This window comes from Leucoraja erinacea, chromosome 5 (assembly GCF_028641065.1).
Source record: "Leucoraja erinacea ecotype New England chromosome 5, Leri_hhj_1, whole genome shotgun sequence".
Lineage (NCBI taxonomy): Eukaryota > Metazoa > Chordata > Chondrichthyes > Rajiformes > Rajidae > Leucoraja > Leucoraja erinaceus.
This window is the reverse complement of record NC_073381.1, coordinates 50,423,021-50,435,944: the sequence shown is the minus strand read 5'-3', so window position 1 is coordinate 50,435,944 and position 12,924 is coordinate 50,423,021. Positions and strand designations below refer to the sequence as shown.

Here is a 12,924-nt window from a genome sequence, read left to right as displayed (position 1 = left end):
AAAATATAAGATCAATGTGAACACATCTCACTCTCCCTCTTCAGTCCCCTATTCCCCTTCTCCATTATACTCCCTCTCCCTACCCTCCACCAACCCTCCTCTACATCTTCCCCTCACCCTCTTCCTCCCTCTTTCCCTCCCCTCCTCCATTACCCCCCTTCCTACCCCTACCATCCATTCCCCCTCATTCCCCAGCACTCCCTCCCCTCCACCCTCCCTATTCTTTCACCTCTCCTCTCCCCCCCACTCCCTCCCTACCCTCAGTCACTCCCTCCCTCCCTCCATAACCCCCCTATCCCCTCCCTACCCCCTCCTCTCTCTCTCTCTATCCCTTTCACCTCCGCAACTGTCCTCTCCCTCTAGCCCCCACGCCATACCTCCCCCACTCCTCTCCCTCTATCCCCCCTCCTCCGCTTCTATCCCCCACTCTCCCTCCTCACCTCCCCCACTTTCCCCTCCCTCTTCCCCATACCCCCCCCACTCCTCTCCGTCTATCCTCCTGCTCCCCCACTCCCCACCTCCTCCTATCCATCCCCCACAATGAAAATCGCGATTTAAAAAAAAATGAAATTCTCAATGAGATTCATGTGAGACCATACCTGGAGTATTGCGTAGTTTTTGGTCTCCAAATCTGAGGAAGGACATTATTACCATAGAGGGAGTGCAGAGAAGGTTCACCAGACTTATTCCTGGAATGTCAGGACTTTCATATGAAGAAAGACTGGATAGACTCGGCTTGTACTCGCTAGAATTTAGAAGATTGAGGGGGGATCTTATAGAAACTTACAAAATTCTTAAGGGGTTGGACAGGCTAGATGCAGGAAGATTGTTCCCATTGCTGGGGAAGTCCAGGACAAGGGGTCACAGCTTAAGGATAGAAGGGAAATCCTTTAGGACCGTGATGAGGAAAACATTTTTCACACAGAGAGTGGTGAATCTCTGGAACTCTCGGCCACAGAAGGTAGTTGAGGCCAGTTCATTGGCTATATTTAAGAGGGAGTTAGATGTGGCCCTTGTGGCTAAAGGGATCAGGGGGTATGGAGAAGGCAGGTACGGGATACTGAGTTGGATGATCAGCCATGATCATATTGAATGGCGGTGCAGGCTCGAAGGGCCGAATGGCCTACTCCTGCACCTATTTTCTATGTTTCAATGTTTCTTTAAAATAATCTGAAAACAATGTTAGCTGTTAATGAAAACAGAAGAATTTGCTTAAAGGGGTTTTAAAAAAATAAATAAAATCAATGTCAATAAAAATCGCGATTATTTCTCTTTTAATGATATTCGGGATCCCATTGTGACGTCATTGTTATGTCGAACCCACCTGACGGGCAGTGCAAGTGGAAAAGTGGTCTTGTAAAGTGTTTTTTGTAAAGTTGAAAATGTGAATAACTTTTAAAATATACTATCAAGGCCACCAATTGAATTTGGTGGCCTTGCACTGATTGAAATGGAATTTCAAGGAATAGCCGTAGGTCAACTGCTCGCCCACCAGCTGTGAGTGACTGAGATGTCACCCCAAGAATCCATTTGGCCCACAATGTCCATCGTAGCCCTCTGGAAACCAGTCCCTTCAGCCCACAATACCCATACTAGCATTCCAGAAAGCCACTCCCACTGTTCACAAATATTAGAATTGATGGAGAGGTGAAATATTGCGTTGAGGGACCAGCCCTCCTGTGTGAACATGGGACCCAACGGGTCCCACTTAGTCTAGTAATATAGATAAATGTGAGGTTATCCACTTGGGCGGCAAAAACAAGGAGGCAGATTATTATCTCAATGGGGTTAGTTTAGGTAAGTGGGAGGTGCAGCTAAACCTTGGTGTCCTTGTACACCAGTCACTGAAAGTTGACGTGCAAGTACAGTAGGCAGTGAAGAAAGCTAATGGAGAGTTGGCCTTCATAACAAGAGGATTTCAGTATAGGAGTATAAGAGGTTCTTCTGCAGTTGTATAGGGCTCTTGTAAGACCACAGCTGGAGTATTGTGTACAGTTTTGGTCTCCTAATTTGAGGAAGGACATCCTTGTGATTGAGGCAGTGCAGTGTTGGTTCACGGGATTGATCCCTGGGATGGCGGGACTGTCATATGAGGAATGATTGTAAAGACTAGGCTTGTATTCACTGGGGTTTATAAGGATGAGGGGGTTCTTATAGAAACATATAAAATTATAAAAGGACTGGACAAGCTAGATGCAGGAAAAAAATCCCAATGTTGGACGAGTCCAGAACCAGGGGCCACAGTCTTAGAATAAAGGGGAGGCCATTTAAGACAGGTGAGAAAAAACGATTTCTCCCAGAGAGTTGTGAATTTGTGGAATTCCCTGCCACAGAGGGCAGTGGAGGTCAAATCACTAGATGGTTTTAAGACAGAGTTAGATAGAGCTCTTGGGATTAGTGGAATCAAGGGATATGGGGAGAAGGCAGGCAGGGTTTATTGATTGGGGACGATCAGCCATGATCACAATGAATGGCGGTGCTGGCTCGAAGGGCCGAATGGCCCCCTCCTGTACCTATTTTCTATGTTTCTATGAATTCTGATCAATTACATGTAGCCTTTTTGTTTGTCATCAGTATTTCAAACCTTATTTTGATTCAAGTAAATGTTGGCACTCTTCGACTTCATCAGACAAACAATATCGCCCTTCAGATTTTGACAATTCAGCATCATTGCTCTTTATAAAACATTAGTGAGCAACTATTAAACAATAATTGAGTCCTTATATTCCAATTTTAAGCAATGTCATTTTATTACCTATTAGTTTAACTGATGATTGTCATACAAGGAGGCTCAGCACAATTTTCAAGAAATGAGCATAAATTGTTGAGTAAATGAATCCAAAAGATTTGCATCTGTAAACAATAGTAGATATTAGATTGTCCATTCAGTGTGAATCTTGGAAAAACTTCTTACAAATTTGCATCTGGTCAGCAAAACTGGATGAATGTGTGTCTAGATTTTAGTAGTTTCCATTCGTTTCCTTTGTATAAATAAAACAAAAGTAAATGTTAAAAAAATCAATTGTATTGAACTTCAATTAGAAATTGGTTAAGCAATTATTTGTTTATAGAATTAAAAGGATTAAAACATTCTGTCTTCCTTGGCACACTCAATTGTAATTGCTTAATCTTTGTGTGGACATATTAAAGCTTGCCTTCAAAATTTGATTAACAACTGCTGTAGTGAGGCAAAATGAAAATGTATTGCAAAATATTCACTACCTCCTTCTTCGGCGAATGTCACTCTCAATATAACTCAGTGGTACACGAAGCCACGCAATGCTGTCGATATTATGGCGACCCAATGGGAATAGAGGTAATGGTGGCCAGAAAAATGGTGTACTTTCTTTCAAAGAGAAAATTGTACCTGCAATAGGATTAAAGTATCAAAAATTTAGTAGCAAAATTTCAGTACATAAATGTTAATAAAGACGGGTGATTATTGTTAATATATTAACAACACATATTTATGAACTTTTATTGTTCATTCACAATTCTAGTTCTGAGCAGTATCAACCTGGCTTTCAACGTTTTACACTGTTGCTTCATTACTGTAGATTAGTAGCTCATGCTATGAGTCATGCTTTTGTAGTTACGCCCACTAGCTTATTATCGTCGCGGTCTACTGTACTCATCATTCTAAAGTGAACTCTCAAGTGAGAACTTGTAGTTGTTTATTCTAAATCTGACTGACTGATGTGAGGTCTTTATTATTACAAGGACTGAATCAACATGGTGTCAGAAGTGGGATACGAACCCACGCCTCCAATTGGAGATCAAATATGATTAAAATCAATACTTGGATAACTAAGTACCACAACACCACCCGTCTCCAATTCTGGTGCAGAGTTTCATTTTTATCTTACTCTGAAAATTTGGAGTTAAATATTTTACATCATTAATGTGCTAGTTAAACAAAAAGTGCGCTTCAACCAAATTAATTATGTCATTACCCTCATGGCACTGCTGTATCGCATTGTCTTCTTCACTCTTGCTTCGACTCTGCAACAGCAGAGGATCATTGAGAGTTGAAGTCTTTGGCTGTAAGAAGAGTAAATATGATAGAAAAACTGTAAAAATTAATTATCTATCTATTATACTAAACCTCTCAGTGTGTGTGTGTGTGTGTGTGTGTGTGTGTGTGTGTGTGTGTGTGTGTGTGTGTGTGTGTGTGTGTGTGTGTGTGTGTGTGTGTGTGTGTGTGGTGTGTGTGTGTGTGTGTGTGTGTGTGTGTGTGTGTGTGTGTGTGTGTGTGCGTGCGTGTGTGCGTGTGTGTGTGTGTGTGTGTGTGTGTGTGTGTGTGTGTGTGTGTGTGTGTGTGTGTGCCTGGCTATGATTTGATGCAGTGATGTCAAATTACACCAAAATGGTAGATGATAGTGCTACAAGTGTTCAACCACCTTGCTCAGAATTGTCATGTGGTGGTTTGTATCAGGTTTTGTGCAGATTGATGCTATATCTCACAAGTTATTCACATTTTTTAATTTACAAAACCCCTATTTGAGGAAAAAAAATTCTTCCCTCTGCACTGGCACTTACATCTATGATGTCACGATGGGATTGTAGCCCTGCTCTCTACAATGTTGCCATCCCAGGGCACCGAGTCCTGCCAGCAAGTGCAATTGCAAGCTACAATGTGCAAATCTCTTTTTTATATTCCTGGCAGCAAGGATTTTTTTTCTAAGTTTAATGAGGGAGGGTGCATTTTTTTTTAAAATATTCCAGGCAGCAAGGTTTTTTTTTTTAAGTTTAATGAGGGAGGGTGAAAATTTATAATGAGGGAGGGTGAATAAGGCAAAATGAGCAGCCCCTGCGCAGTTTGGGGCTATGGGTGAGTGGTGGAATATTGCGTTGGGGGAACGGGTTGTGTTGGGGGAACAGGTGAGTTGTGGAGTATTGCGTTGGGGGACCGGGGCCCAATGGGTCCCACTTGGTCTTGTATCTATTATTATATAAAACTCTCGTGCCATCCGACTGGCCGGGCTGCCTTTCTGCCTTTTAATTCGTTCCATCGTGTGATGTCACAATGCCCAATGCTCGCAGATGTCCAATCGGAATGGCCGATGCTCGCAGATGTCCAATCGGACATTTTCACTTTTCATTCCAAATATCCACTCATTAGATTTTGTTATGTTTATGTCCACATTTTTCATTAAATCCTTCTCCCCCCTCCCCTCCCCTCCCCCCCCCCCCCCCCCAACTCACTCATTCTGTCGCCTCCTGCTGGCCAGCGACCATAACGGCTGCTGGCGCCCGCATCTCGCCTCAAAGACGCCATTTAAAACCAGCCGCACTGCTCATTCCTGAGCCGCTTGAGTTGGAGGACCACGTCTCCCGTGGGGGCTACGGGTAGGGAACGGCTGCGTTGGGGGAGCAGACCCAACGTGTCTGCCCTTGGTCTAGTATATTACTAAAACTCTCATCTTGTGTGCGTGTGTGTGCGTTATGCCCTGAATTAAGCCAAAACCGTACATGATAGCACTACAATTTTTGGACCAACTTACTTACCTTTGTCATGTGGTGTGGAGTATCAAGTTTTGTTCAGATTGATGTTATATTTTACAAGTTATTCACATTTTTAACTTTATAAAATCCAGTACGAGAAATAATCACTTGAACTTGCAGTAGCAGTTACAGTGGCAGTTAGCAGCTATGACATCACAATGGGATCTCATTTACATAAACAAACCGTGAGCAGTGCTCCACCTGCAATTACATCACAATGGGATCTCATTTACATAAACTGCCCATCAACAGTGTTCCACCCAGTGCAATGTGATATTTGTTACATTGTTGTAAGGAGAGGGAGGGAGTGGGGGAGGGGAGGGGAGGAGGAGAAATGTTATTTAAACATTGTGCTCAGTGGGGGAGTGAGATAGGGGAGAGGTGAGGAGTGGGGGAGCAGGGTGATAGATGGAGAGGAGGGGGTAGGGAGGGGAGAGCAGTTATGGAGGGAGGGGGGAAGTGACTGAAGGTAGGGAGAGGGAGGTTGAGTGGAGGAGAGGAGGAGAAGAGAGGGAGGGTGAACAGGAGAGGGAGGGAGTGTTGCGGGATGTGGGAAAATAAGTTGCGCCTGCGCAGTTAGGGGCTATGGGTGAGTGGTGGAATATTGCGTTGGGGAACGAGTTGCGTTGGGGGAACGGGTGAGTGGTGGAGCATTGCGTTTGGGGAACGGGGCCCCAACGGGTCCCGCTTGGTCTAGTAAAGATATAAAATTAAACATTTTTAAGTCAAGTAATAAGTTATTGTGCTTTTATCACATTGCTGAATAATAAATATTTTGAATGGCCCCATTAAAAGTGATTCAAATGATAACTTCTAATGATAACAATGATTTTCATTCTAGTCAACTATAATTTTCACTAAATGTGCAATTTTGTCAAATATGAGAAAGTATGTTTGAAATTCAAGGTTATATTCTTTGAGACTTTTAAACGATTCTTTAACATGTAGAAAACAATGAGCTGTGCGCACTTGATTCTGTACTGCTTTTCCAGCAGATAAAAATTCACATTTACATAAAATGTAACCACACAGATACATAAAATTAGCCTATTTGATCTTCTTTGCATAAATTTTAAAAGAGACGTTACATTCTCCCATGGGTGCAATTTAGGCCAAGGTTTCAAAGAGAAGTTTGAAGGTCTATCAAAGAGGGTTCCTCACTTATGCGTACTAGAGTGGAGACATTCAATATTTTGAAATAAGTACTGCAAGCTCTGTGACATATTATAATTTTCTTTTTCGTGGGTAGTTCCTCAGAACAGCAGATGATTTGATTTCACTCAGATTTTGATGGTTCTGAGGAGATTGAAGAGACCAATGTGGAAACTGAAGACTCACAGCTGTAGGAGGATATTTGTGAGATGATACACTCCTTTCACCACTTACTTAAATGTAGACTAGGAAAAATCCAGTAGCTTGCCAACCAAAGAAAAAGGACATTTCTATTGTCTATTGATTATTGAAATATTTTCACAGAAATTGACATATCTGTAGGGAAGATTATATATTTACAAATTAAATGAATGAGTTTATGGTTAGGGTTATAAATTTTTTTTGATAAATCCAATTTTCCTGAAAGAAAATAACGGTTTACTCAATTTGCTTATCTTAGAATGAAATTTTGCTACACATTTATTTTTGAACATCGCTTTCAAAGACATATAAAATCGTACCATGCACAGACAAATCATAAAATCTTGGGTTTTATTGCATTATTTACCAATGTCCAAATCACTGATGTTAACTCTAGGAAAAAAATGTTTCTAGAATCTCCATCTTTGTGGAATAAAGTGTCCCTACTTAACCTTCATATAACGTTTTAGCTTTTCAGAATTCCTTCTATTATATTTATGTCATTTACTATACTTCCTTTCATTGATAATAAACTGGCTATTGGATCTGTAGATCTATGATGAAGCAAATTAAGATATTTTTTTAAACTGCACCTACCTGCAATCTAATCTAAAAACAGGAAACACTAGAAAAATTTAGCAAATCAGGCAACATTTGTGCAAAGAGAAAGAGTTAGAATTTCTAGCATCAGACCCCTTATTGTAAAAATGGGTAAGAGAGAAATTTAGTTGATAACAAGTTGATGAAGGGACGTGGAGAGAGAGGACAAATGAAATGTTGACAGGGTTAGGTCAAGGCTGTTGTGAGGGATAATATATAGAAAATGTCTGCTTTATGTGAATAGTATGAGAGAGGGAATCAAACAATGGGAAATAAAAGCTTGAAATAAAGAGATTTGGAGGTATCTGAAACTGTAACAGAATATGCTGGAACCACTCAAAGTCAGGCAGAGCTTGTCGAAAGAGAAACACAGTAAGATTTGTTATTTTGTCCCTTTATCATAAACTGAACCCTAACAAATTGAAAATATTATCTATTTTGATGCTCTAAAATCTTTGACCTAAAACATTAACTCCCTTTCTCTTTCCACAAATACAGTCAAACCATGCTTGTGAAGAGAAAACGTGCGTCAGTATTACAGATTACTAGCCTGCACCAGAGCTTGCCAGTAACTAAACAAAATAGCGAGTAAACTGAAGTTGTAGAATGCAATATTACGTCTGGAAGGCTGCAGTGTGCCCAGTGGATGATGCGATGCAAGCTTCTTTAATTTGCAATTGGCCACACTTTAACAATACAAGAGGCCACAGAGAGATGGGCAGAATGTGAGTGGGATGAACAATTTAGGTGAGAGGCAAAAGGAAGCTCAGCAAACCCTTGTGGTGAATTAGTACAGGTATTCTGCTAAATAATCTCCCAATTGCCATTTGGTTTCTCAAATGTAGTGGAGATTACATTGTAAGCACTGAATGCAGTAAACTGGATGGTGGAAAATGAAGAGATGAATGGACAGATGTGGCACCACAGGTAATGTTATCAAAATACTAGTTGTGTTACTTCAGATCACATTATTCCTTTACTCATGACATGTGAAATATTGTTGAATATGTTTTTGGCTAATTTCTCCAAATTATCAGCCACAAGGGATGAACTGAAGAAGTTGAAATGTAATCAACATAGGTTGATTACCATTTATATATTTCTCATTGTTATTTTGCCTCTGATTTTTAAGATTTTCTCCCATTTCAATTTTTTCAGTTCATCCCTCGATGCTAATAATCTGTTCTTTTCTGGTCTATTACCCCAGAGGGTGTTCTTACTCCACCCATCTGCCAATTCAACTCCCCTCACCTGTATCGACCTATCATTTGCCAGTCTTTATCCTGTTTGTAGTGGGAGCATTCTCCACCCACTACAAACAATCCGAAGGGTCTCACCAAAATCATTGCCTGTCCATTTCCTCCACAGATGCTACCTGACCTGCTGAGTTCTTCCATCACTGTGTGTTTTGTTTAAGATTCCAGCATTGCCAGTTCTGTGTGTTTCTGTGTTCTATTTATGTATGTTGTTCTACACTTAAATCTACCTCTTTGGTTTATTATATAGACTGGTTCCTTTGTCATTGACTTCATACCATGGTGAATGAGAAAATAGACAGATATTCTGTAAAACAATTCCCTTTTCTCCTTTTGCCACTTACTGATGGTTTTTGAGGCTATATGAATTCTCTCATAATAATAATTTTTACACCAATTTCATAAACATGCCTGTGTGAAGGACCCATCATAATGTTTAAACTTGATTGTTTTCTATTCTGTCTCTATCTTCCCATTATCCAGTTGTCATATTTCACATTTTGTTAATTTCTCCAAATGAAATCCATGTTGTCAGTTACAACTGAATCTATCTATGCATAACTAAAACTCTGATCTTGTTATCTTCTGGTTTGGTGTTCATTCTATTTGCGCAAAAACGGTACCCGATTTTTCGTCAGCTTATAGACCGTTGTCCTGCGCTGCGATTGCACCAAGTTTCGTTCCGATCGGTGGATGCTGGTAAGAATTATCGAGGTTTAAAAATCGTTAAAACCGCGCTTGCGCAGATCGATTGCCTCTCCTGCCATTCCGCGCCGCACAGATTGGTCCCTTCTACTGTCACACCGCGGGACGGTCCACCCCTTCCTGCGCCATCGTGTCTTGACTGCAGCTGCGGGAGACTCTGGATGGCTGGCGGAGGTCTCCAACCAAACACAATTTTAGGAGGAAGGGACCGGAAACGGCTCGACCCAGCCCGACCCAGCCCAACGCGGAATCGGAGATCGTGCCGATGTCACCAAATGGAAAGCAGAGGAGTGCAGACAGCGACCAGCAACCAGCGGCCAGCGACAGCTGTGAGTCCCCATTGCACAGCCAACCCCTTCCGCTCTGGTCCCCCTTGCTGGCTCCTGCCCCCTCCCCCGTGATACCGCACTCTCTCCCCAATGGCGCTGGGGAAGTTTAAAAGATTTCAACTTTACAAAAATTGATTCAGCTGAAATTAAAGACAGGCTGTTACTTTTCTCCTAATTAATTGCAAAACCAGTAGGAAGCTCTTACAAGGCTAACAAGATGTTTATGTTCCTTTTCCCATAGCAAGCAAGATAACAAGCACAACTTCATGAATGTCTCCTCTGTAATATAAACATGAAAAGGATGTTCCGACACTCTCGGCTCTCACCCTTGCCTCTATAAGATTATAATGTGCGTCAATAGTAAAAAAAAAACAAGATGCTCGATCTGCAGAAAAATAGCCTTCTCATATCACCATATATGGCTAACCCTTCCTCTCTCGGAAGAACCTGTCAATCTTAAGAAGCTGTCAATCTCAAGAAGCTGTCAATCTTAAGAAGCAAGAGGCTGTACTGTTCTCTGTAGATAAGGTATTGCTGAATCTCTGATTATTGGAGTATAAATACATGTACTTAATCACTGCCCCTTTGTGTGGGGATTAGAACTCTGTATAGTCTGTAATCTACATACTTTAAGTCTTACCACACCCGCCTGGCAGAAATAAAGATTGTACTGCTTGATTACTGATTTTATTTGCGTTTCTGCCTGTTCAAAAGAACATTGAACCACAACATTGGCGTAGTCGAGCAGGTCTTGCTGGATACAATCGCTGAAGACTGAGTAAGAGGGCTAGTTTGGCCGGGGTCTCGAAGGGGCAAAGAAAGTGCACTATCAGACCCCTTGAATTAAATGTCAGTGAAATCCATTGGGTTGCTTTAAAGCAAAACGATTTATACCAATAACTGGCAAACCATTTGGTTCAAAAGCGAATTGGGAATATCAATGTTCTGATAAATGAGTACAAATATTTTTTTTTAAACATGGTTTCACGCTACAACATTATGCCGTAATTGGATAAAAACCAAATGCTGCAAAATTGTAAAAGCCTACCTTTAATGTTTGAGGTTTGCACAGGTGTTGAACAAATGGGTTGAAGTCATCTTTATGATAATTTTCCAAAAACACTGGCCCCTAGTAAAAGAAAAAAACTTAATATGCATATGGATGGAAGCTCTATGATGAAAACAGATGAGCATAATTATCAAATGGTACCTTCTTTTTGCAGTAATCTAGGTACTGTAAAATCGAAGCTCGCCTTCGTTCGAATGACTGAGTTAATATTGATTGGAGTTTCCACTGCATTGGTTGATAAACACACTCATTCCATTTCTTGTACAATAGCTCTCTCTTTCGCAGGTTTAGCACATCCTTGTAGGCTAAGTATTTATCCAACTCCTATGAATATGACAGGCAAATTTCTTACAAAGAATTAAAAATTGTCAGTACCCTGAATAAACTGATATTATATTTAAGTATATTTGAAGCAGCGTGAAATATACAACACGTCTTGAATTAAACTTAAGTATCAACATTATTTATGCTGAGCCCCCTCCTCTACTCCCTCTTCACCTATGACTGCACACCTGTACATGGTACTAACACCATAATCAAGTATGCAGATAATACAACGGTGATTGGCCTCATCAGCAACAACGATGAGCTGGCCTACAGGGAGGAGGTCCAGCACTTAGCAGCATGGTGCGCTGACAACAACCTGGCCCTTAACTCCAAGAAGACCAAGGAGCTCATTGTAGACTTCAGGAAGTCCAGAGGCGGCACGCACACCCCCATCCACATCAACGGGACGGAGGTGGAACGTGTTTCTAGCTTCAGGTTCCTGGGAGTCAACATCTCCGATGACCTCTCTTGGACCCACAATACCTCTACTCTGATCAAGAAGGCTCATCAGCGTCTCTTCTTCCTGAGGAGACTGAAGAAGGTCCACCTGTCTCCTCAGATCCTGGTGAACTTCTACCGCTGCACCATCGAGAGCATCCTTACCAACTGCATCACAGTATGGTATGGCAACTGCTCTGTCTCCGACCGGAAGGCATTGCAGAGGGTGGTGAAAATTGCCCAACGCATCACCGGTTCCTTGCTCCCCTCCATTGAGTCTGTCCAAAGCAAGCGCTGTCTGCGGAGGGCGCTCAGCATCGCCAAGGACTGCTCTCACCCCAACCATGGACTGTTTACCCTCCCTCGTACCATCCGGGAGGCGCTACAGGTCTCTCCGTTGCCGAACCAGCAGGTCGAGGAACAGCTTCTTTCCGGCGGCTGTCACTCTACTCAACAACGTACCTCGGTGACTGCCAATCACCACCCCCCCTCTGGACACTTATCTGGACACTTATTATTATTTATTCAAATCGTTTGCTATGTCGCTCTTCCAGGGAGATGCTAAATGCATTTTGTTGTCTCTGTACTGTACACTGACAATGACAATTAAAATTGAATCTGAATCTGAATCTGAATCTTATGTACAGGGACTGAAGACAGCGTGAGAATTCATTTACCCATCTCTGATCCAAATTTCAAAATATATTAAACCAAGTTTTGAAAAGTTAAATTCGGCCACTGCATTAAGGCTTTTAATCTTGCATCTTGTTATTTAGTTTCAGTCATTCAGTTTACATTAGCATGGCAGATAACATTTAATTCAGAAAATTGTGGCACATTTCGATGAAGACTAATAGATTTAGGAAGTCCACAATGAAATGGTCAGAACCGAAGAAGAATTGAAGAACAGATGAATGTTGGAGTACGTCTAAAAATCCCTGAAGATGGTAGCACGTGTAGGTTGATTATGGTACAATTTTATAATATGTTGGTTATACCATAACTGGAGAAAGTGTACAGTTATGATATTATTACTATATGAAGGATGTGATTGGACTGAAGAGAGTGTAGTGAAGATTTACCAAGATGTTTCCCATGATGGAACATCTCAGTTAAGAGACTGAATAAATTGGATTTGTTTTCCTTGGAACGTAGAGAGCTGAAAGGGTCCTGAAATTGGGTGGGGCATGGATGAGGTAATTGGTGGGGCATGGATGAGGTGGGAAACATTTCCCCAAAACAGAGATAAGAGAAAGCTAATGAAAAACTTTTACCCAGAGAGTGGTTGGAATCTGGAATGCACTGCTCAAGCAGTTAGTGGAGGCAATACTTTCAAAACATT

General features: G+C 41.5%; 1 protein-coding gene across 1 annotated transcript in view; it reads right to left on the bottom strand.

Moving 5' to 3' along the window:
• Window positions 1–2,731: 2,731 nt before the first annotated feature.
• fam228a (family with sequence similarity 228 member A) overlaps window positions 2,732–12,924 on the bottom strand; it is a 29,513-nt gene continuing 19,320 nt past the window's right edge. The window contains exons 4-8 of the mRNA XM_055635570.1: window positions 10,959–11,141; window positions 10,797–10,877; window positions 3,954–4,041; window positions 3,223–3,367; window positions 2,732–2,981 (exon numbers count right to left, since the gene is read on the bottom strand). Coding sequence (XP_055491545.1) covers window positions 2,954–2,981; window positions 3,223–3,367; window positions 3,954–4,041; window positions 10,797–10,877; window positions 10,959–11,141 — 525 coding nt within the window. The 3' untranslated portion in view covers window positions 2,732–2,953. The remainder of the gene's footprint in view (window positions 2,982–3,222; window positions 3,368–3,953; window positions 4,042–10,796; window positions 10,878–10,958; window positions 11,142–12,924) is intronic.